This window comes from Tyto alba, unplaced genomic scaffold (genome assembly GCF_018691265.1).
Source record: "Tyto alba isolate M040663 unplaced genomic scaffold, T.alba_DEE_v4.0 Super-Scaffold_44, whole genome shotgun sequence".
Lineage (NCBI taxonomy): Eukaryota > Metazoa > Chordata > Aves > Strigiformes > Tytonidae > Tyto > Tyto alba.
The window spans coordinates 10,081,500-10,107,366 of NW_024881320.1; the positions used below are offsets into that span (position 1 = coordinate 10,081,500).

Consider the following 25,867-nt stretch of genomic DNA (forward strand, 5'->3'; position numbering starts at 1 on the left):
GAAAATAGCATTTCCAGAAGCTGAGTCTGAATGTCCTAGCAAGCAGATGGAGTACCTGTGCTTGGTAGTGAAATACAACATGATAAATGGAAAATTTGAACAATGTATGTTTACAGATTATTTGTATGATCACATTTTTCCTTACTGATACATAAAGGGCAGTCCTACAGCTGCTAGGGATGTTCTTTTACCAGAATAGGAATTAACCTCGAACTTGACCTCTCTCTCCTAATGTATATAATTAAAAACAAAACCAGAAAAATTTGCTCTTTCCAGAATAGAGAGAATTGCATACATTTCTTTGTTCTGTTCTCAGTGCTAAACATTACTCAAACACTAATCATAATCCATCCCTGTTATATTTTCTGGTGAGCCCCATCTCAGCTGGTCACTTTGATTTTAGTGATAGTTATTTGTGTCCTATTGCTATTAAGTTTACATGCTAAAAAGGACAAATAATTTTGGATCTAAATTTGAAACTAAAAAAAGCAGACTCACAAGTTGTTAATAACACTGTTTTAGATCGTGTTAGAGAGACATGCTTCTCTTTGTAAAGGAATCCTCAGTGTTTACTGCACTTACATATATAGAAATAGCTTTTTTTCCCTGTTGAAATGCATATGTCCTGGGGTAGAACATGGCAGTTTTTCATCAACATATGGTGGTATTATCCAGCCCCTCAGGGCAGGAGGTAAAGAATAATACCATATCCTGGTGTGCAAGATACATTACCAAAACTACATTGTAGTTATTCAGGCAAAAGATGTCATGGATTCTGATTTAATATCTTGCTGATAATGACGGAAATACATGTGACATTATTCCATACAAAACCCTTCCTAGACACCAGCCATCTTAGTATGTCTGGATTTTTCAGACTGTAGCTCTTTACCCTCAGGTTGAAATTTCCTTTTCTTAGCTATACGATCTTGCCACAAACTCCAGTCAATCTTTTCATCTTCTACAGTGCAGTTTTTACTTTTTTCCAGGTTTTTCTCTCTTTACTGTTTATCATTATTTCAGATAATTTTTCTCTCAACTGTACTTGTTTGTATCTGTTCTAAATGGAATATTGCTGTTGTGTTTTCTCTGCGTTTCTTAAAGCTCTAAACCCACTTGTATTTTAACTTGAAATATGATCAGCTCAGCCTAATTTAGCATCCCTTCCAAAAGCCATGAATGTACTACCAGCTGACAGCTCAAGTACTTTGAGATTTATTAGTTATACTTAGTAGGTAAGGTATGATGTAAAGCACTTAGAGATCTGTATGGCAGGTTATCTGTAATAGGAAGTCTGGTATTACTGAAGCTTGTTTTCAGTGTTCTTACCTCCCTTTTCTGTTTCTTGTTCTGGTACATTGCTGTTCGTCATTTCACTTTGCAATTGTTTTAAAGGTAGGATTCAGTATAGCTTTGAAACTGTTTTGCCATAATAAGATTGCATTAGACAATGATTCAGAACTAGGGAATTCTTTCAGTCCTATGTTTTACAGGTTTTCAGCTAGTTTTCAATCTAAATATTTGGAGTTACCTTCCAGGTAGATTTTGGGGGGCATAATTCAGTGTTAGATCTCAAGGTCTGCTGTACACCATTTAATTTTTGTGACACAATGTGGTCAACAGTCTGGTAGAAATTATTATTAATTAATGTTACTGTAAATTCCATGTTTGCTTCAATCCTATATTTCGGAAATTATTCTTTGTGTAATGATGTGGAACTTAATAGCAAGCACATAAATAAGTATAATCTGGATTCCCTTGTTGTAAAGGTGGGCAGGCTGAAGCAAGCGCCTGCCCCAGCTCAAGATGCACAGAGAGGAACAGGGTCAGGTAGTGCTTTGCTGGACACGTTGGTGGGTTCTGACAGTCCTGTGGACTTCTTCCCATAGCAACAAGTGTGAGAGGATCCTGAGGAGAGCAAAATAACAATGCTTTCATATCCCATTTGGTAGCAGGCGTTCAGAGGAACTGAGAACAATATCCCCTTTAGCCCGCTGTCAATTTTTCATCCTCCTCTGTGTCTGTGTTCGCAAATCAGAAACCAGGGCTCTCAAATTTGTGAAGATACAGCAGAAATTACTCCTGCTCCGGAAACTCTTAGAAGCTATTGCTGGGCTGTGTGCTGGCAGGGGAGGGGAGCTAGTGAGAAGTGTAGCTCTGCTCAACAGTAGTGCTTGCAGCTGAAGCAGGAGCAGAGGTGGTCTGCTCTTCACTAGAAGAATTGCAATAAACCCCTCCAACCATATTGTGACAGTGGTAGTAGGCACAATCCTCTGATGGCAGCCTGCTAAGAGGCTTCCCTGATAGATGCACATAAATACATGCATCTGCTTTGCACCACAGAAATGGAGGGGGATACCTGGGAGAAATAAATAGATCAAAAAAAAGTCTGAGCAGAATGCAAACAGGTTTGCTGCCGTTAAAGGCAAAAAAAAAGGCTCATACGGTTATGTGCTTCCTTATGTCAATTTTACTGTTTCTGTACAACCTAATCAGCCGTGGATAAGACGTGGTTCCAGACAAGCTGTTAAACACCCCTGGCATTTGTGTCAGGAGGCATAACTAATGAGCTAAGTTGGAGGTAACTGAGCTGCACACTGTTAATTGATATTTCAGTCCTCAGCTATTTCTCGTTTGCTCTTTGTGTGACAGAAGGTCAGAGAAGATTTTCTCTCGGTTGTGGGTGAGGGCTCTTTGAGGGTGAATTCTGCACAAATGCATGTGCAGAGTGGCTGGTAAAGTAGTAACACACTGAGACATGGGGAATGTATGAAGGTAACAGTCCTGAAGATAATTAGGGATGCAGCATGGTTGTACCAAATTATAAGAGAGGAATCAGGCCTCAAAGAAATCACATGGTCTACAATCATGGTGGTTTTAACCTGCTTTTTGGGGGGGGTTGTATTTATGGTGCTTAAGATTAATGGAGTTTAAGCCATTTACCTAAGTAGGTGAAACCTGAAAATGATAGGAAAAAAACAATTGAGATTAATTGTTTTCAGAGCTCAGCTTTCAGGAGAACATCAAATATGAGATTTTAAATAGTCATGATAGTTAGCAACCCTTTGAAGTATGTGTCTGTGCTAGTAATTTGCTAAACTAAAGTTTATGCTTTGTAACCTTAATAAGAAAAACCCTGAGACTGTTACCCATGTAACTTGAATACATATTTTTAAACATGCTAAGACAAAAATAGGCCAATTTATTCTTCGTGGTTCATCTTCCTTTCTGGTTTCTCTGCATTTACACATAACTTATTTCTTTAGGCCTTTGGGCTCTAGGCCTTAATCTCAACAGGGTTGGGAGCATCCCCGTGAGTCCAGCCTTTCTCTGACCCAGAGAGGCCATTAATTCATTAGAGCTCAAGGCTCTCATGATGTGGGTACGTCCAACTGCCTATCCCTGTGGTGTCTTGGCTGGACTGCTGTGATTCTGTGTCTAGTAACTGCCATGGATGCAGTGAGAGGAACTTGGCAAGCTAATTATTTGTGTTTAGACAGTTTTCTTCCTGAAGCGGTATGTCTAAAGCCTGTGTGCACTTTTAAAATTTACTTAGACCTACCTTTAAAAAATGTGTATCTTGTGTTGTAGGACTCAGTACCATCAGTAAGGAAATGGTTTGTCCTCTGCAACACAGGTTGGGCTGGTCACATGTGTTTCTGCTCTTGAGGATGGTAGAAGCAAATGGTGTCTTGTTTAACTTAATATTCACCAGAATACTGTCATACTCAGTATGCATATTTGTCTAATTCTAATCAAACTTCTCCTAGTGTGTCATGAAGCTGCAATTTAGAGGGAAGAATCAATATGTTAACTGCGTGTCCTAGGTGTCCTGTGTAAGCTGACACTCGGATTTCAACTTGAGGAACGATTTTTGAGGATTTTTTCCCCTGACAGGGGGAAGCTGGTTTTGGAGTAGGCTGCCTTCTTGATGAGTAGTGAGACTCCTGCTTTGCAGAATCAGGAACACAAGGAACAGCACTGTAAATCAAACCTTTGTTGAAGTTTCCATTCGAACAAATGGCCCACCTGAATGTGATGACTGACCTTGCGCAGAGGACCTTGGTCTCAGTTTTGGGGTTGGGGGTTGTCTCAGGTTTCTCAGAAAGCAGATGGACAGCTGTGGTCTGCAAGGGGAGGGAGCTGCCCTGTGGCCTCTGCTGTCCTTCATACCATAATGGATGTGTTGCCTACGGGGAGGTTCATGACGATTTGGAGAGCTCTGAGAAATCCCGTGTGGGGAAGGAGACTAAATATTTTTGCTGAATCTGCTCAACATCTGCAATTAGACTGGTTAAGCCAGGTAAATGTTTGAATGAACTGTGGCTCTGAAACAGTTTGAACTAATCTGATTCATGGTACCCTGAGCACAAAACACTTCATAAGGCACTGGCAGTTGTCATGTCCTTTTTTTTTATTTTTAAACAATCAATAAATCAAGAAGCTTTATTTAGAGGAATATAGTGAAGGTGTTTTCTGATTCATCTTTACTGATGTCTCCTGCCCTCCTTCCTGTCCATGAAAAGTTGGTTTCAGGAGTCAGTCTTGCCCTTCAGCTTTGCCATGAACATCAGACACATGGATTGCTTTAAATCCATTTGTCTCTATTAATATTAATGCACAGATTATTTTTTTTCCTTTCCTGGAAAGGGTAAGCAGTCTTACTTCCATCACTTTTTGAGGTGGTACATTTATGTGCACGGCAATGATGATTTCTGTCTGGGAAAGCTGCAGCTCATGATTACTGAAAGGTATTAGGTAGGAGGCAACCTGTGTCTTCTGGAAACACACTGAGCCCTTTCTCCAGACTTTCTCCATGCAGCTTGTTGACTGTCAGACAGAAAGGCTGAAATTAACTCTATTCATGCATAAATATGTATGTGAGGTAATAAATAATAAATACACCTGAGTGCCAGTGTCAGAGGATAGAAAATTGGTTAAAAAACAAGTCCAAATTTCTGATTCCTTAGTAGTTTTATTTAAAGATTAGCAGTTTCTAATGCAAGATCTTAAAGATAAAATATATTTTTTTTTTTTTTTTTTTTTTTTTTTTTCAGTCTATGTCATGATGAAGATCTGTCAGAGGGGTATAGTGGGGCAGGAAGCAATAGAAAATTATTATATAATGGTTGGGAAAGGGTACAGCAGGAAGCCAGGAGGTCTAGAGTGCAGAATCACACAGCTTGATTTCATAAATGTGTTCTGGTTTTACTACCAGCAGTAAAACTAAAAATGCACTCTGGTGGAAGCATACAATTCCAGGGATGAATAAAAGGCATAATTAGATCATTTAATAAGTGATGAAACTACCAGCTTTGCTTGTATTAACCATTACTTTTAGCAGAGATGGAATTGTCAGAACTCCTTACCAACAGTGGTGTGCTGAGACGCTTTGTTAAATTTACTTGGGATAATACTATTCATGTCAATGTCATAGTTCTTTTGCATAATATGTTGCATTACTTTTATTCTGACCTTGAAACTGTTGCATATTTTTTATTAAGATATTTTAATATTTTAGATTTTTGAATGATTTTCTGTAAGATAGAATTTCCAGAAATGACTGGGTGTCCTGGGCTGATATTTTGGCCTTTCTGTACTGCAGAGGAGCTTGAGGAGAAAACCTTGAAGTCATTGTAAAAGGAGGATTAAGGACTGTTTAATAATAGTATAAAGTAACCTAGACCACCAGTAGGCATTCCTTGTATCACTCTGTCTAACAAAAGGTCAAAGTTATGCAGAAAGTTGCCTAGAGATAGTACAAAGTCTCACAGTTATTGAACTGTGTATTTTTGCTGTTTTCCCTGAGTAGTCACTCAGTACAGTTTTCATAATACCTTCTTTTTTTTTTCTTGCTTTTTAAAATTATTTTTAATTTTTAAACATAATTCTGTAAGCACAGATTTCACTAGTAAAAAAAAAAAATCAAAACAATCAAAACAGTTTTGACTGCAGAGACTTCCTCTGAGGTTTATTTGTATTTTGAAATGCGTTACAAAGGTTCACAGAGCATGTGCAAATCAGGCACACTGTTACAAGTAGGAGGAAGATAGCTAATGTGAATTTGCATAGATCTTACACCAAACCACATAACGAAGGAAAGAATCAGGGGATTGCAGCTCCTTGTTCTTTCTTCTTACTAGGACAGGGTAGACTCGTCTTAGTTCTGTTAGTAAGTTCTGTAGGGAAAATATGTGTAATATTATGTTTGGGACTAAATTCCAGAGGATTCCTAAGGACCCTACTGTGAACAGGCTCATTGATGATGTTGGTTTGGTTTGATTGCCATGTATTTTTCACATCTTTGTGTGGTTTTGGGAGTATGGACGTTATTCTGTCTTTCCCTATTAATCTATTATGGTGGTGTTTGCCCTTCAAACCAGTTTGTTGTATGGAATGGGTGCTTACCAAGCTCTCTGATATTTGTTTTTTTTAATTACTATTTTCAGGATCCCACAAACCTGGATAAGTTCAATGTCTCAAACTTCTTTCATGTTAAGAACAACATAAAAGTAATTGATCCAGGTAAGGATGAATTAAAGGTAGGCTGAGAAAACACCAACCCAAATATGAACATTCTAAAGACAGCATTCTGGAATTGACACTGTTTTCTGGATGGACATCCCTCAGTGGCTAGTGGTAACTTTGAAAGCTTCTTGGAAACATTAATAACTTGCTAAAACTGTCCCTTTCACATCAAAAGGTGTTAACAAATTTTGAAGCAAAGACATGATTCTTTAAGAAATCAAAACTGTCTCTGTTGAGCGCTGTGCAAACACAGAAAGCTTTCCATATCTTTTAAGAGTAGGTAGATGAGAAAGAAGTGAGAAGAGGACGAAAAATAATTTACCAAAAGGTCCATTAGCCTTGTGCCAGAACCAAGACAAGGAAACCTACGTCTCACACGTGTCTGCTAGGCTCTCTTACATGTGTATCAACAGTGTATTGCCCATTCTTCTGTCTGAATAACAATGGATATCTTTTTTTTTTTTTTTTAAGTTACTGGTTTTGCAAGCAAGCATCTCTCTTTCTATTTACCTGCTAAAAATAAGTGGGTATTATCTTAGAGATGAAATTTTTAATATTCAGCAAATAGTAGGTATACTAAGACAGAGAACAAGTGAAACTTGTAAAAATAAAAAAATAAATGTAAAAAAAAAAATCTACAGTCCAGTCCACCAGCTTCCTCCCCTTGGTCTCACATTATCTGATCTTTGGACTTTTGCATCACAGGTCTGGCCATTTAGTGAGGACACAAAGGACAGAAGTTTATATTGTACCCAACTGTATCTTGTCTTTATTCTATAAAAATTTTACAAGACTTGGATGACCTTAGCTAATGTCTCGTGGTTTCAAAGACATTTTTGCAGTAGTTGATTTGAAGTTGTTTTTTTCTTTTTTTTTTTTTTTTCTTTTCTTTGATGAAGTTATTATACTTAATCATATTGGCATTTATTGTGCTATATTTCAAGTTATATTGTTGTTAATGTTATGCATTGCTATTTGTTACTGTTTCTGTGGGAATAAATATAGCTATTAGACCTTTTTATTAAAAAAAAAAAAAAGGTAGAAATAATACCTGGAAGATTTTTGTATAACTACATATGTAATAAACTGAAGGAGAACAAAATAAAATTTTTCTTTTAACTTTGTCTTATCTAGAGGAAGAAAGAGCAAAATTAGATCCATCTTACTATTTGAAAAATACAAATACAGAGACCCGAGAGACTTTACTGGAGCTTTATAAGGAATTCAAAGGTGATGATATTCTAGCAGCTACTATGAAGGCTCCTGAAAAGAAGAAAGTGGATAAGCTGAATGCAGTAAGTTGACTTAATTTGTAGTTTGGCACTGATTGACTTCTACAAGAATGGTAATAGATGTTTTTCACCTTAGAGGCCATACTGAAATATAAACAGACACTAGTCCTTCTGGTTTCTGTTACATAGAAATTTATCATTGATGAGAATATGAGAGTCATACTGGGATTCCTTAGAAATACCTTGTATGTGTGAGTGAGTTTCTCTTTGTTAAATCATTGTAAATTAACCTAAATATTTTAGAAATGGAACACAGTAAGAAGAAAAAATCTTTATGATATGATTATGATGTATATGTTGGCAGAACTTTTTTTCACAGGTTGTAATCTCTTGCTTTGAATTTGTTTATCATTGCTTCCTACAGTTACTGGCAGAGAGAACATACCTTAAGGGCAGTGCAAGTGAATTATTTCTAGTATGGGCAAATATATAAATCATCCACAGCTGCTTCTCTATTTTTTCCACTGAAATGCAGTATTTTTAGTGGAATATTTTAAAGGATGTTCTTCCAGGTGCATGTTACTGTGTGTTCATGGTTGTCAAGAGAAACAATTAATCTGCATCTAGATTTCCTACATCAAAGGCTGTTTGAAATAGCAAGACAGAGTATTCTTTCCTTTAATAATTCTGGGATGTATGTGCCTTCATGCTTTGATTACACTTATGTGAAAACAGTGATGCAGCATATGGCTTTTAGTGAGGAGGCTTAGTGACAGATTAGGAGGTGTATGTGACCAATGAGTAGGACCAGATTTGCCCCATTTTCAGGGCACCATAGTGTTACAAGAAAACAAAAGATGTAGGGAGAAAGAAAAGATTTGAGACAACAATGACCTCTACATCTGTTATAGAGTCAGATTGTCAGCCGATGATGCTCATGGGTATAACTATAAGCTTGCACAGAATGCGGTGTAACCTTAGGGATGGAGCACTGGCCTGACCTGTGTTCTTTACAGGCATTGCCCCAGAGCCACTAAATGTATCTTCGGGTTTATTAAATCTTTGTAATTTACTACAAAATCCATGTGTGACATTCACATTTCCTTTCTGCAGGAGACTTGCAAAGCTCAAAACAGACATTGGGAACCATGGGACAGTACTTCTGCACACAGAAGGACCATGTGTGGGAAGGGGGGTGGTTTGCTTTCCTGCACAGTACCTCTGTGGTTCACTGGATTTTCCTTTCACTTACTCAGCAGTGTTGGAGAATTTTACAGATGTCTTGCCAGCAGTATCTCCACTTGTGGACATACAAATAAATTCTGATAATAGAATCTTTGCATAATGATATATTAAACTGTAGTGGAAGTCCCTTCAGCTCAGCATATGGGCAGCCTTAACTAGAGTTTCATCAGAGCAAATGTTATGGGTAATGGAGAATTATCACTGCATCATGCATTTGTTTCTTTAGGAGGTAGAGCAGAAAGTCTGCCTTCAGAATGATGACATTTGTGTGTTTCTAGTGCTTATATAGTATCTTTAGTAGATAAATTCTAAGATCTAATGTATTTTTTCCTGATTTTTTCATGTGCAAACAGGCTCACTATTCCACTGGAGCAGTAAGTGCTTCCTTCACCTCCACCGCAATGGTGCCTGAAACTACCCATGAAGCAGGTACCAGAACTACCTAGCTACAAGCTGTTTATTTATTTTCCAGTTTTAAAGTGTACTCCCTAGCACACGTACATTTATGAGGACTGAAGGAATGCATTGGTAATGGGTCAATACTGATGCCATGGAAATGTATTCCCTGAGCAGATGTATCCTTATTTTCCAGTGAGCTCATTCTGAAAATAATAGAGCAATTATGAATTAGCTTCAGCTTTGAATGGCAGTTACTTATGTTGAACTGAAATTAATGAAGTATTTTCTATGTCTGGGGACCACAAAATGGGTTATTCACTTAGGTAAGCTGGGAATGAAGTATAATTTCTCCTCAAATAGCATACAAAATCTTTTCCACCTTTTTGGCCTAGCCTGGTATTGGTTAGAATGACACCAAGTTTTCTGGTGATAACTTTTGATTTACTGCTTTTCAAGGTTACACAAAAAAGCATTTTAGTACAATAAAAGTTTCCTTTCAGTCTCCAGCCTAAACACAAATGTATAGAATTTATTTAATTGAATATTGATTAAATAGCTGAGCGATTAGTATTCCTAGTTGAAGAGAAAGGTCTGGCTTTTGGCACTAAAATTTAAAAATATGCCACACACTTAAGCAAAAATTGAATACATTGCTAAAATTACATTTACCAAGTTCGGTTCCTTTACTTGGTGGATTGCAGTGATTTGCAGGTGACTCTCTTGAGTGTTGAAAATATCTGACTAACTGGACGTTTTAACAGAACGGAAGTGGAAATATCCTAGATTGATCCTTTGGTTTGACTTTCCAGTAATGTTTCCAGTAACAGCTTCATTTGTTTTCAGAACTGGGTAGGTCCTCATATGTCAGCAATTTGTGGTTGACTGATGACTACCTGCTTGGCTTCCAAGCTTGACAAAAACCAATTTGGTTTCAAAAGAACATTTGTGATTGGTAGATGTTACTTGGAATTTAGAGTTTGTAATATTGAATGCTTCTGTGACTTAAAAGTACAGATGTTGTTGTTGGCTCTCAAGGAGTTGGTGGTTTTCTGTAATGGAAAGTGTTTTGCACAGAGATTAATATGAGGTTATCGTAGATGAATTGCAGAGTACAATCCCTGAAGACCCAGTAGCTCAGGGGAAGAAGTCAGACAGTAGAATATAGCAATTTGTTTTCCAGTGAGTTCTAAAGATCAATGAGTAAGCTTCCAGAGAGCTAATCATTGTATTTTGCTTTGATACAGCTGCTATTGAAGAAGATGTTGTGAGATACAAATACGTGAAGAAGAAGGGCTATGTGCGACTTCACACTAATAAAGGAGACCTAAACTTGGAGCTGCACTGTGATATGGTACTGTGTGCCCCATAAGATGAATCTCTCTAAATAACAAACACAATATGAGCTGGCAGTGAAAATGTCCGAAGAAAGGAATAGTGTGTAGTTGTAATAGATACAGATAAATAACTAGCTTTCAGTTGTTTTGGTGTATTTTCATACATACACAAACTTCATTGTAAAATGTATATATTTTCTTTTATATATTATTCTACTGTATGTATAAATGTTCTCTGTGAGTAATCCCATACATTTTAGTTAACTACATACAACGTGTCAAGATACATGTTTAGAGTTTCAGAGAGTCAGGATTACAGTCACCCAAACAATGACAAAGAAGGTAATGAGAAAGGAGAAGGAAGAGCACAGAGAAAAAAGAATAATCCAAGGTTACACAGCATGTTACTGACAGAACCAGGAAAAGAACCTCGGTGAAACTGAGAGCAGTCTGTCAGCCTGAGTACATGTAGTTAAGATCCCCAGAAATGATTAGATTTGCTTCTAAATCCTGAGCTTTACAGAACAAATCTAAATGACAACCTCAGAATATGTTTTTTATTTCCTGTTGTTTCAGTTTTTAAGGTTCAAGTTTTCAAACATCTTCCCTTTGCCATTAAGAGGTAGGTGTTCATTCTAAAAAAACAATAGACTAGAGTTTTTTATAGTCAATACAGACTGATTCTGGAAGGAATCTGTGGCTCTTAAAATAATAAACATGACAAGACTTATGATATACAGATGAGTTGTGGCAACACTGATGTCTCAGACGTCATTGCTTGCTAGTGTGCTTGCTTATTTATTTGTACAACCACATATATAAAAGGAAAAATGTTTTCAATGTAAAAAGCTCAAACCTTCTGTTGTTTACTTGAGATTTTTATCTCAGGAGATTGTAGGTCTGAAGTTAGATGTTTTAGGAAGTTGAAGGATGTGAATAGGGGTTTAAATGGTAAAACTTCTGGTTGTTGTGACCCTCACAGAATTTAAGGACAGTGGTGCTGGCTAGGTGCTGGGGCGCCTGGTGTGAAATCCAGAGAGGAACTGGGAGAATGCATCTTTTTTTGCCTGTGAGAAGGAAAAATGAGCAAACAGAACAAGCCTGCTAGCTTTCCCTTCTTTTCCTTTCTCTTACACAAGTAAGGAGCAAGATATGTGTAAAAATCTCAAGCTGATCTATGGGAACAGTATGAGAACCTCCACAGCAGCCTATCATGCTAGTAATTCTGTAGGTCCCTGTCATCCCTACAGGTGTTTTCCATGATCTTAAATAGTAACACTATGTAATAAGGCAAAAAGCAGAGGATGTTAGTACAGCAATATTTGGGGAAAGCAGCAGAATGAGCAGATTGCATTGAATCATTTGTTTTGCCATATGTTCTCAAACTGGCTCCTGGCTAATGCAGTCTGACTGTAGCTATTCTTATCAGCGTGGGCTTTTTGGACACGTGTGACCAGTGTCAGTCATTCCTGAGGACCCAGTCTCAATTGCTTATTATAAACTTCCTGTATGATATCCATCGTGTTTCCTTTTTTCCAGCTGAATTCCTGTTCATCTCCCTTTCACACACGCTGCTTCCTTGTGTACACATTGGAAGTGTGCAGTTTTACACAACCAGAGCTGCTTGAACACTGGCCTCTAGCCATCTGTTTCTTTTATTTCTTTGTGTTGATTAAATCTGGGTGAATTAAGCAGACCTTTGGCTCTGTAGAAGGAAAAAAGATATATATTTAGAATAAGTAAGAAAAACTTGTTGCTTTAAGGAGGTTTTCACAACATCCACTTTAGGTCATCATCCTAGGTCTATTAAATTAGTTCTTCCGGGAGGTGCTTGTTTTTCTCCCTTTACTATATAAGGAGTTTGTGCTCTAACTTTGGTTTTCCTGAATCACACTGAGGTTAAGCATGTAAGGTAGCTCAGTTCAGATAGAGCAAACATCTTACAAACACATAACACATATATAGGTCACAAACATATACACAGATCAGCTATGATGGATTTAATGAGATTGCAAAGACAGATGGAGAAAATGGGGAAATGCCAAAATCAAGCCTTTCTAAACACGTCCAGTCTACCCTGCTTGTGAATATGCATGGTAATAGTTTTAATTAATCATATGCTGAGTTTTTTATCAGCTCTCCTGGCTTATTCAGTGAACAAGCTAAACCAGTTCTGGGAGCTGTTTGGAACTGTGTAGTGAAGTGGTTTATATGCAGGATTTGGTTTTCCTTCAGAGGTGTAGAATGTGGGTAAGGTCCTTGAATGCAGTCAGGGAAAACTGGACTGTATCATAATGCTCACTCAAATTAATGTCGCACAGACTTTTTGGTGCCTGACTTTTCAGCTTTCGTGATTTTTTTAACATAGTTGGCGTGGGTAGTACTCCAGCTTTTCGGAAAGAAATGCAGAAACAAATTTCAGCCCAAAGCACTGTACTGATACACACTGAGAGGTTACCAGCAGACTGCAGAGCACTGGATTCAACACACAGATCTGTGCTACTTGAGCGAGTGAGAGAGCTGATAGCAGTATTAGGTTGTCATTGCTGTTTGAATTCAGACAAAATATGTGTGATTTGGGGAATTTGTACATCTACTCTCTCAAGCAGTACAACTGCAGGAGCAAGTATATGATTTATAAGCCCTGTTGCAGTGGTACTTAGCTTCTCTTTTTACAGACTGAACTCTGCCTGACTGGTTGTTGTCTTCACCTGGCCACAGACTTCTTTTTTTAATTGCTGAGTGATATCCTGTGCTCTGGTTATTATGGAAGCCACCCTAACAGTGGTTGTATTTGCACAGTACTGCAAATACATGATTGTGAAGTGCTTTAGGAAGCTTGAGGATGAAGTTGCTATATAAATATGACAAATGAATACCTGTGTCCAGAGGTAGGACTTGCAACATACAAATTACATTTTAAAATAGTCTTACGGGTTAGATTTCAATATACACTTTGTGGTGAAGTCTTCTTGCTGAAATAGAAAACAGCAAGTGACATACTTGCTGTCTTAGAATGTATGTCTACTCAGTCCTCAATTGTATTTTCATGCCTATGGACTGTATTTAAGGAAAATATTCTTGCAGTTGTGCTCTCAGCAGTCTGCACTGCTGCTGAAGTCTACCTAGTATCTCTTTGTCTTCAGTACCCCCCTTGGGTTCTTACTCCCTTTTCTTTCACAGCTTTTCTGTCTCCTGTTCTTTCCCTTGTTTTTATGAGCTACCTGGCAGTATGGATCGTTTGGACTTCAATCCATATGTATGTACATGTGGAAACTTTTGTTTAAAAATAAATCTAGGGATCTTCATATACTAGTACTTTAAGGTGCCAATCAATAAGATTGATAGTGATGAGATTCTTCCTAGCACCAAACAGCTAATCAAGAAATGTTTTGTATTGATCCAGGGGAGGAAATCAGTGCTGCAGTGTGATTGAAGTCATCAGTTACTTTGTGACAGAACTCAGAAAGAGAGCATGAAATAGCGCTACAATACAGATATTTTCTGTGTTTAAAATCACTTGTTCAGAGTACCAGAAAACTTCACTTAAGTTCCAGAAAGATCATGTGTGGTTTAAGTCATTGTCCTGAGAAGAGGCAGTAAAAAGACTTTGGAAGATAAGCTGTTTTTTTTTTTTTACCCTTTTGAATTTGTGCCTCAAATGAGCAAAGGTACACTGCTGTTCTCTCTTCGCATCATAGCAGTGTCTTTAGTGCTCTTTGTTGCCATTTGTTTTTCTCCCAGTCTTCTTATTCGGATACAGTATGTTCCTCCTGACGGGGACTGATCAGATGGCCATTTGTTAGGGACATTTTCCAGGAAGCTGAGTTCATCTGGGCATAAGCAACATTTGTTGTATACACTAATTGGAAACAAATTTACAAAAATTCTACTTGCCAGAAGTAATTCTGGCAAGTACAGAAGATTTAACAGCATCCAACAAGGGTTACTCTTTCAGCTCTATTCTTATGCATTGCCAAACAAATAAATTATGAAGAAATAACTGATGAAAGGCAATGAATGTCACTGGATTTCTTGCATTTTATTCACTGTGATTTTTCTAGTTCTCAAGTTTAGCTTCTTTAATCGGGATGCTGCTGGGAACAACTGTTTATATCGTCTGCGTGTCTTCTGCTGTATTAGTCACTATAGTGATGCAGTTATACCTTGTAGGTGGTGGAACAGTCTCCTAAGGCAGGGTGGAGGCTTTATGCTGTGCAAAAAGTCAAATTGACTTGGACGTGGAAGTAGAAAAGCAGTGTGTGGTAGTGGATAGAGCGGAAAACCAGGAGCTGGTAAACCCTGAATTCTGTACCTCTGCTGCAGACTTGTTTTATGATGTGGCCATGTCATTTGGTTATGGATTTTTAAAAATCAGAGACATCTAATTTTTTATTTCACAATAAGCAGTAAATACGGGCATAATTTTTAATTCCCAGGCAATAACGTGTTGTAAATGCCTGATTGCTGGAGTGCAGCTCTGCAAATAACCTGGGCTGCCTGTTGGAATCAACAGCCTTGCATAAGAATAGAGAGAGTAGCAGACTCCTAGTCTCTGCACCTGTGAAAGGGGATAAAAATTCCTGCCTTTGCCTCTAGGTTGCTTTGAGGCTTTCTTGTTTAGTGCTTGCACTTTTTTTTTTATTTTTATTGTGCTATGGAAAAAAAAGATACATGTATATATAAAAACTGAGCACTCCAGAAGACCCTGTCAAAATGATTAACAGGAGGTTTAGTGCACTATCTCCCTTCTCTCCTTTGTGAGTTCTCATACAAGTGGCCACACTGGGGTAATGATCTGGTGATTAAACACATGGCAGTGGTGGTAATTGAATACTAGCCCATAACTGCCATGGCAGTTTTTGTAAATTTGCCTGTCTCTCTCAGGTTTAATAGTTTAAGGTTTAAGGGCAAGTTGGCATAACAAAGAAGAATGTGAGATGTATTTCAAAGCTCCGTCTAGCACTCCACAAATGCTCTTTGAGGTTTTAGTACTTGGCAAACTCTGCTTAATGATGATGTCTTGGCATAAATATCTGAAGAAGCCATTATTCTATAAACACTGATGTTTTACTCTCTTGAGGCCCTCTGACCTGTTAAATATGCCTGTGATCTATAAATGTGTAATCCAGCCCCTGTTCTTTGAAATCATCTCACCTTCCATGTGAGGGACTGTTCTGAAGATCAGAAGCCTGTAAACTTCTTATCCATATCCAGTGGGAAAGAAGTGAGTTGCTGAAAAAAATCCTTTGACCTCCTGGCATGGCAAGGTTCCCCAGTCTTTGTGAATTTCTCATTTTTCTTCTGATTTAAATGTTCATTCTACTTACTTTCTGTCCATGTTATCATGGTATTGTCTAGCAAATAACTGTCTGATGTTTTACCAGTGTCTGTTCACTCAGTAATATGGTTGTAGGGATGAAATACAATGGTCTTGGCACGGTTGTAAATTACCTTTTTTTTTTTTTTTTTTCCATCAAAATAGGTCATTGTAGGAAGAGCTGTAACTTCCAACTTTGAAAGTTCTTGTCAACAGAAACTAAAACCAAACAAACAAAACTGTCCTTTTCCAGTAGGAGAACAGCTGGGTAAAAATGTTTGTTAGAGAGGATGTTGTTACTTCTTGGTGTGTTTTTTCCTCAAAGTGCTACAGTGGCAGATGGATTATTGCTTTTCTTTGTGGTTGGGAGTAGAATGGCTCTGCACAGTCATATTGATTAACAGGTCACTTCCAGGTTGTTCTTAAGTGACTAGACACTAATATTTTAAAAATTTTTAACTTTGGGGGCATAACACCCATGCTTGAGAAAGGAGAAACATGTTGCTAGGAAATGCCTTTATCTGGATGCTGCCATTGTGCACTTATCCTTAGTGCTGTTTTTCAGCAGTGAAAGGGCAGTGGCAGTCCCTGATGTCCTCTGCTGCCCATCCCTGAATGGAACATTCAGTGTGGGGTTCAGGAAGGTGCTCAGTCACCTCCCTGTGAGCCTGTTCCTGTGCTGTGGGGCTTGCTGCCCTTGTCTGTCTCTGCATGGTTTCCTGGTAGCCTTTGGTGCTAGGGAATCAGTGAAGGCGTATTGCACATACGGACCTTTCTACCTCCCCAGCCCTGCCAACAAGCTGGATCTGGAGAGGAAATCAATTGTTACTGGATTGTGTCGCTTGCTTTTTGATGTCTGATGGAGCAGGCATCCCATACCAGCTGTGTCTGCCCAAACCCAGGGATGAGGCCGGCAGTTTGGAGTTACACAGCTGCTGCTCTTCATCTTTCTCTGACGTGTTTCTTGTTTGTACCTTGGCTCCTGTGATGAGAGCAGGGTGACCTTGGGAGGCTGACAGCTACCAGAGTTTCGCTGTCTAGCATGGAAGTGGTTACAGGTTGCATCTTCTGAAGAGGTGGAATTTATGTCCAGTCAGTTGCAGACTGACGAAATGCCAGGGAGCCACCATGGGACCTGCGATACTCCAAGTTTTACAGCTGCTGGAAGTTGTTCAAGCAATTAAAATTGCATCCTCATTTAGACTGTATCTACCAGTGCTATGTCATGTTTGCAAGCCCCATCCTCATCAGAACCCATCCCTGCACTGCACTGTCTGACAAGCTCCTCAACCCTCATGTGATTGACAAATTTGAGGGAGGGGAGAGGTTTGTTTTCTTTTCTACCACTGCAATAAATAAAAGTTAGAGGAAAAGTAATGACTGTGGCTAGGGATGATGACTCTGCCTCTGGAGAGCTAATAGTTAACATCGACAAATTAGATGAGTGAATTAGATGCCTTGTTTCAATCGAGTTGTGCTCAGCTAAACTGATTGATTGTCCCTGTATTTGCAAAAAAGTGAGAAATAAAACTGGAGTATCTCATTTTTTTATTGGCATCTTGTCTAAACTAAGCATCTTGCTTAGACTTTGAAAAGTTTTTGGTAGCATTTTTAATGTCAGTACAGTGGAATAAATGCCTTTGAAAAGTGAAATTCAGCTATCTGCTGGAATCTTCACTAAATAGCTAATTAAATTATAGTGGGTTTCTCTGTAATGAGAATGCAATAATTCTGCTCTTTGTTCTAAACCTACTTTGAGGCTTTGAGGTAAAAAATAGGCAAATATTTGCTATCAAGTCAGCAATCTATTACCCAAGGCATAGTTTGCTTGTTCTGATTCTTTTGTAGTATCAGTAAGAGTCTGGCCAAGTGTTTTACACCATAATGCCCTGATGCTTTCATTTCTCCCAGTGCTCTCTCACTGGAACTGTGCTCTTCTGATCATAGATCACAAATTGACCCGAATGCGTTTGCTCACTGTGTGACCAGAGTGAGAATGGTGTTCCTTATACGAACTGTGTCTTTTTTGAACTGAATCACCATAGGCAGCTGTTGTTTGCCACCATAACCTGTCACCAGCTCAACCCCTCTCGCACGTAGGGGAACTATTAGCAGGAAAGTGAAGCTGGTAGGGGTTGATGTTTGCGTCTATAGTAAACATTCCTCCTGCAGGAAATGTCATGGGCTTCCCACAGTGAAATCTTCCTGGTGCTTTTGCAGTGGACTTTGTGGAGTTTTGGATTTTCTTGTCCCTCTTTCTCTGAAACAAATGGAGTGTGCTTCTAGTCCATTGGTGCAAAGTGAAGCCAGGTAGCTTAAATTGCCTTCCAGCACCATATTACACATTGAAACACATTAGAAATATTTATATGTCCAGTTTCTTTCCATGACTTAGTGGAGGGAACAGACACTTGCACCTCATAGATGGCGATTCCTGAAACTGCTCCATTACAGTTGCCTCTAAGCCCTAAATAAAGCAAAGCTCTTATTAGGGTGAGTTCTTTCCTGTGGGATGGGTATGAAATGAGGATTACAGATTGAAAGGGATGGGAAGAACTGAATTTAAACCTTACCAAATCACCTCTTTATGGGCTCACCTAATAGGAATGTTGCTAGAATTAACAATTACAAGAGTGAAAATGCCTTATGTCAAAAAAAAAAAAAAGTGTGTAAATGGACTAAAGCAAAACAAAATCCACATTTCATTTTAAAGGGCATCTATGTTAAAAAATTTGCAGGCTTTTTTTGAAGCTTTAGAAATTTCCATCACTAGTTCATGCCTTTTAGTAGCAGGATTCTGGCATTTATGTGATAAGATGAAGGCTGTAGAATGCAATTTTGTGAGGAAAGAGCTTCTCATTATTTCAGGTTATTTCTGCTTTGAAACATAGGGTTAATGAGCATATATCAAGGCTCTGTAGTTTAGTGCAACTACTACAGTTCATCCAATTTAGAGAGACAAAAAGAAATAAAAGGGAAGTGGAATTAGCACAAGGAAATTATACAGATTTATGAATGACAGCTTCTGAATGCTTAGTGTGAAATTTCTCTTCAAGGTTCATGCAGATCCTCAAGGGATGGAGCATTTTGAAATGATTAGCTCTTCACATAGGAAAGCCTTTCCTTGCAGTCATGGCAACGACTCAGAATCTCCTCTTTTCCCATCTCCTGTACCTTGGCAACAGGAGTGCTGCAGGTTTTTAATCTACTTCTGGTTGGCTCTTCAGCTGCCCAATACAAATTCTGAGTTAAGGTAACTTTTACAAATGTAGTGACCTATTTTAACTGATGAGAAAAGAGAGCTGCAAACTGAGAAATCAGATTGTGACCTGGCTGGGTTCGTCTTACCCCTCAGGTCTCAGGATGCATCAAGAGAGATGAATTTTGCCTGATTTGGAGCCACCCTTGCTGGCAAAAAGGAAACTAAAACTGACTCAGTTAATACTTCAAAGTGGAACAAGATAAAATCTGCATTTCTCCTCGAACTGTATAGTAAGGAGTCAGGGTTTTCTGGTTTGCTGTGGTTTTCTAAATTGTATATTCCTTTCTTCAGTGCTTTCCCCATTATTCATGATTTCACAGTCAGCCTCTTGTCACTATTGTATTTGCATGGTCATTCTTAGTATCAATCTCTCTTTGTAAAATTTGTCTGTGCCTAGTAACTGGTAGAGTGCTGGTATGTCTATGTAGAGTTACCTACTAAGTGTGTTAGCTAAATGGAGACTTAAACATAATTAGAAAACCATTGGGCTGTTGCCCCATTAAATATACACGTTTGTGAGCCAAGCAAAGCATTTGTGTGATCTACTGGGATAAGTATTCTGGATTCTTGTCTCAAACCATTTATTAAAAAGTTACCACTTGTCTTAGGTGTGAATTTTCAGCAGTTGAAAGACAGTTATCTGGCATCTACAAAATAGATAGGAAGCATAGTTGGAGCAGGAGACTCATTTTTGGTATAAATAATATTTTTTTTTTCTTACTGTTTGTTATTTGGAGAGAGAAGTGTCTTTATGTTGAAGGACATCATAGTCGCATGGTCCCAACTTGACCAAAGGAAAAGAGGATTTCTTAGGGCTGTCCTGCCACACTCTTTGGAGAGAAAAGCCTTCCACAATTTTTAAATTTGTTGTCTTAGGACTGTCACTGCATCCTTCTGAGAAGATATTGCAGTAGATTTAAAACATAACCTTTTTTCTGTCAGTGGCTTCCAGATCAACAGGTTAACAAATCAAGGTGGCATTTTTCCTTGAATTTGTTACATACAAGTCTGTCATAGTCAGCAGAGTAAAACAATTTAACTCATTTCCTGCTTAAAATGAAAGGAATAAAGAGGAAAAGTTACCTGCTGCTGTTGAGGTCAATTTGAGACAAGAGCAGCCAGGACTAAAAAGAAAGCTTGGAGCTCACTGTAAATAAAGAGGCAACAAGAAACCAGCATTGCCTCCTGCACTTCTGCATTTCCAGGTGCCTTGACCATCCCTCCCTCCTTTAGAAATGGTGTGAGGCAAGTGGTGTGGGAGAAGTTTCTGAAGAAACAGACAGTTTTGCATTCCAAGACTGCAAGTCTGACATCTTCCACAAGGTCTTACACTCAAATAACAAAGTCAGGTTTGTTTATATATATTTCTCATCAGTGTTTGTAGGTGGAACAAAGACTTCAAAGACTGACCTTGTTTATATGGTCAATGCAGAATGTAACTTCATTACTGAGAATGTACACGTTCCCCATAAACCTCAAGCCTTTTTGTCCTACTCTGGACAGGATGTTGCTTTAAGAAGTCCCTGAAATGTGCTTGGCAGTGTGAGATCTGGCAAGAAAATTAACTGCTTTGAATAAATCAGGTAATCTGAGCCAGATATTCTAGATCAACAGCAGGACTGAAACTGGGGTTTATTACTGATTGAATGCAAACCTTTTTATTTGTATCTATTAAAAAGCACCATAAAAGGTAATGGTAATGTTGCTAAGGAACTGTTTACCTGCCAAATGTATCTGTATGATGCATGAGGTGACCATGGGAACCAATTTGGTGGCAATTATTTAAAGAAAATCTTGCAGTGTAATGATTATTGCATGTATACTAAATTTTTCTGCAGTTGCATTTGAAAAGCTTGTTTCTGGGAAAAGGTGTGGTAACTAGAAATCCATATAGAAAGAACAGTCAGCATATGTCCTGCATAAAAAATACATTACTAGAGACAGGTTTTTTGATGTATATTTTACAAATCGTGTTTTGAAAATAGGAAATCTGAATTGGGTTATCAATTTTGTGCAAATTTAGAACAGTTTGGTGTGTATTTCTAGGGGACTCGGTCTTTTGCCTGATTTAATTTTTCTTAAAAAATTAATTACAGGTTGCTGTATTCCCCCTAGAGAACTTATTAACTATGTCTCTCTCTCTCCAAAGAGTGCTTGGTTCTCATGAGATAAAGTGCCTTAGGCTAAAAGCTGCTGATTCCATTTCTGATTCCTGAAGAAATTTTTTAAACTTATTTTTATCCTTACTGACATGTTTCATGAGTGATAACTAACAGCACTACATTTGGATCAAGGCTGTTAGGATGTTGTCTTATAAAGGAAGCATACGCTGCACAAATGTTTCTTCAGGGGTTCTATTTTATTTGAAAGGTTATGTACAAAGATTATTTTCAATAAGAAAAATTTTCAAATTTGCTATAAACATTGAAACTGTAGGAAAACTTCCTATTGCTTGAAACAATTTTTCTGGAATATATATACTTACAACTTGCCCTCAGGATGCTCCAAAATACATGTCCTAGTGGCATTCTGCCATAAACCCATTATGGTACCTTTATGATTTTAACCCAGTAATGAATTATATAGGAAATCTGAGATAATAGCTGGTGTAAGATTGCATTGGAATTTGTTTCTTTTTCCAGTTATGGCCCAGCTAACAACTGTCATCTATGTCTGTATAGAGTAATTAAGAAGGAATCATTATAAAGAATTTATAATGGCACGTAGAGTTTGTTTGGATAATTAAATGACATTTCACTGTCAATAAAGAAGGGTGAAAATTACTGTTTCAGATGAAAAAATACAGGAAATTTAAGTTCTGTATGGTTCCAGATGAATACTTGTATGGATCTGCTTTTAAAAAGATAGAGATATTTCATCCTTAAATGGTTGTAATAGGACTTGCCTTATTATTTTGCTTTTAAGTCACTTTAGGTTGCATGGCTCAGTCTCACTCTGCCTCTCTGCAGCTCTCAGACCAAGAATGATGTCATACCAATGCAAAATGAATCAGTGTATTGCAGAAAGGGGCTTTAAGACTTGTGTGTGTTCATTACAGATGTAACTCATGCTGGGGTTTTGCTTGCAAGCACATATAACAATAAAGATATATAATAAGCCTATAAAAACTCCTGATTAGTTATAAGTATTCTTTTGTAAAACTGTAATATATTTATGCACATAATCCACAGTGGGGCTGGAAAACATGTCCAAGTACAGAAAACAGGCTGTTTCTGTACTTGTATTTTTACATCTGAAGGTATTTTGGTATTGCAGAGAAGAGAATACATACAATTACAGTGGAAGGATAATTAGGTAGACAGTAAAGTTTTTCAGAAGGTACAGTTTGAATGCCGTGGCTCATAAATTCAAATAAATAGCTTTAATTTGCATTGTAAAAGCAAATTAGAAGTTGGTAATATATTTAGCATCTTTTTTTGAGAGAGAGATTCTTGAAAACAAGTTGTCTCTTTTATTTTTCCTATGGTCCAATGACTTGTGATGTTAGTCCCATTTTTAGTTCCAAGTGGTGTAGAGGACCAGATGCTTCTCTCCCAGTTAGCTTCAGTGTGCTCACTTTGAAATAGTGGAGTAGAGAAGTCAGGTTCTTTCTTACTCTGGGAAATTCAGTTTTTTCAGTTCTAGAAGTACCCCTTTGGAACAGGATTATGATACACTGCCGGAACTAAGTGACTTGAAAGTCTCTGATCTTACCCACTTTCACCATCATTATGTCTACTGGAGGCTCACGTAATCTGAGCTAGTGTTCAGCAGTTCTTAGTGTTAATTGGAAGTTCTGAGTTTATTTAACGCAGTGTGTGTCTAAAAGAGCATATATTATACTCTTTTCTGTAGACAGAGAGTCATTCCTTTTCAAGTCCTGCATGATTGTTTCTTTGTAAGTCACAAATGAAAAGTGATTCTTGTAAATGGTGTAATGACCAATTTGATTATCTAAAGGTATTGCTTAATTAAAACTTGCATTTGTCTTTCAGACACCCCGAACATGTGAAAACTTTATCAAATTGTGCAAGAAGAACTATTATGATGGAACAATTTTTCACAGATCAATTCGTAATTTTGTGGTGCGTACTGAACAAATCCTGTGTAATGCACAATATGTGATGTCCTCAAAATATTTATTTAGATTAATTCAGTTTTAGTTTCTTCCATGCATGACAATTTGCAATAGATGTATTAAACATACCATCAGAATTAAGATTGTCCTAAGTTACTAAATTTGTACTTAGTTGTCTTACTAACAACTGTTTCTGACTAATATTGTCACTTGGAGCATCAGTGCCTTTACTAGTGCTTTTGCTGACATTCTAAACAAAGCCTTTGAGAGTCATTGCCTTGGCATGGCTCTTGTTATCTTCCCCAAGCTGTGGGTGGGTAGTTAATGAGCAGGAGAGAGAGACAGGGAGAGGGAGAGAGAGAAATGCTAATTTGGATAAGTAATACTGTGCCTGTTGAAATCCCATTGAGATGAAACTTTAGAAAGCAGCTGAATTTCTGTTTCAGGTTGGGGTACTTGAATACTGTCAGATCACCCTTTCCTGAGTGTGCTTCAGGACTAGGTGCCCAGGCTTTCTTTGTGAAGGCGTTAAAGAACACCTAGTGAACTAGAAAGTTGACTTTGGTAGTCAAAGCTCTTTATTTACAGAGGTATGGTCCAGGCAGCTTAGGATATTGTAGCTGCCCTGTAACTTCCTTTCAGAAGAATTAATAATCTGATCCTGAAGGCAGAGCACATCTTTCAGGGGACATCACTGAGTGTTACATTCCATTCTGTCATCATAAAAAAAGCTTGTTTTCTTTTGACAGCACTGTATATTTCAGCTCATAGTTAAACTCACAATTAAAATTGTCCTTGTGTCCTGTTACTGTGAAACTAGACATGTCACACTCCATCTACTGGCATTAGACTACAGAATATTATTTCTGTAGATCCTGGATGTATATACAGTGATTAATTTTGTTGCTGAAAGATTGGTTTCACATGAGGATTTTCCCTACTGCAGACAGTGAGGGGGGATACTGGGAAATACAGATTTAGATACAGAAAATATTCCATGTTCTCTCATTTCTTGCCTTCTCATCATGTGGAGGATTGGTAGCAAAATGTAAAGCCTTTTCAGTTCCAAAAGCAATGCATCATCAGTTAAAAAGCAGGTTATGACTCAGCACATAATAGAAAGGATAATTTGATTAACCCATTTGAGTCTGTTTATTTTCCCTATTTACCCAGAAGAGACCTAATATTTTTATAAAACCGTCATTCTGCCCCCGGATAAATAATGTAGGAGATGACAGACAGCTGATAAAAGAAGCTCCAAACAAGTGGTAATGGTTTCCTTGTTGCTAACTTGTCAACATGCCACAATATAGGAGGAAGAAAATTGAGCAGAATTGGCTTTTATGGCTTGTATATAACATCTTTCACACAGATATGTATGTAACCTATTGATTTAATTTTAATTCTGCAGATCCAAGGAGGTGATCCAACTGGAACAGGAACAGGTAAGGTTGAGTTTGAATTAAGTAAACTGTTTTTACTTCATGTGCTGTGTTGTTACATTCATTTTCAGACACCTTGTAGATGAAAATTCTCTAAATATTGATATGTGGTACACTGTGAGTATTTCTACTTTAAAGCAGAGGATTTATTGCTGTATTTTTATGACCATTTTAACTACACTCAAAATTTTGTCCAGTATATTTTCAGTCTAAAACTTGGGCACTCTTCCATGCAGAACTCTTGTTGGGCCTTTGATTCCTTTTTTTTTCCAGAAAAAAAATAAATGAAAATTATAATGATTTTACAGCTGGCCTTCCAGGGCAAAGAACAAAGGAAGAAACACATTCATACAAAGTTGCTTTCAAATTCAGCGTTAATGAAATACTTGAGACCTGCCTTGGAATTGGTGAATGGCCAAATACCATCTGTTCTCCCAGCTAGTTGCCTTGTAAAACTCAAGCTGCTCTTTTTCTAACTTTTAGGGATCACTGTTACTAAATTCTTCTGCCTGTTCTTTCTCCCTTACTTGGAAATCTGCATAACAGTCATATCAGAAATGGTCAGGAGACATAGCAGCTGAAGGGTTCTCAAAGCGTTGCCCACCACAGTAGATATGTCATGTAATATCTCTAGTTGCTGCTGTAAATTTGCTCATTTTCCACTTACAGCTTTTATCTACCCACTTGTAGATGTCACCAGCCTTCACAGCTCTTGATCCTGTGGGGTTCTGTACATTTTTATTCTAGTTCATACAGGTGTCACTTGTATATGCAAGCACTATATTATTCTGTGTGTGCTCACAGATGATCCAAAAAAGAAGTCTCTGTAGTTGCTAAATACTTTAGTTCTGTTTGCTTTGTAAATAATGTTAGTGTGAGTTGCCCAACAGCTTTTCTTCTCCTGCATGCAATAATCAACAGTCACATACTCTAAGATTTGAGACTAGTTGAAGGTTCTGTGTTTTGATGGCAAAAGCCCATTAACAAGATTTGTTTCTGTATATGCTTAGACTGTGAAAGGAAATGT

General features: G+C 37.8%; 1 protein-coding gene across 1 annotated transcript in view; it reads left to right on the plus strand.

The window, feature by feature from the left end:
* Positions 1-25,867, plus strand: part of PPIL2 (peptidylprolyl isomerase like 2) — a 73,989-nt gene that overhangs the window by 22,662 nt on the left and 25,460 nt on the right. Inside the window, exons 9-14 of the mRNA XM_042805235.1 lie at positions 6,450-6,525; positions 7,663-7,823; positions 9,359-9,434; positions 10,649-10,755; positions 23,316-23,405; positions 24,810-24,843. Of these exons, the coding sequence (XP_042661169.1) occupies positions 6,450-6,525; positions 7,663-7,823; positions 9,359-9,434; positions 10,649-10,755; positions 23,316-23,405; positions 24,810-24,843 (544 nt within the window). The remainder of the gene's footprint in view (positions 1-6,449; positions 6,526-7,662; positions 7,824-9,358; positions 9,435-10,648; positions 10,756-23,315; positions 23,406-24,809; positions 24,844-25,867) is intronic.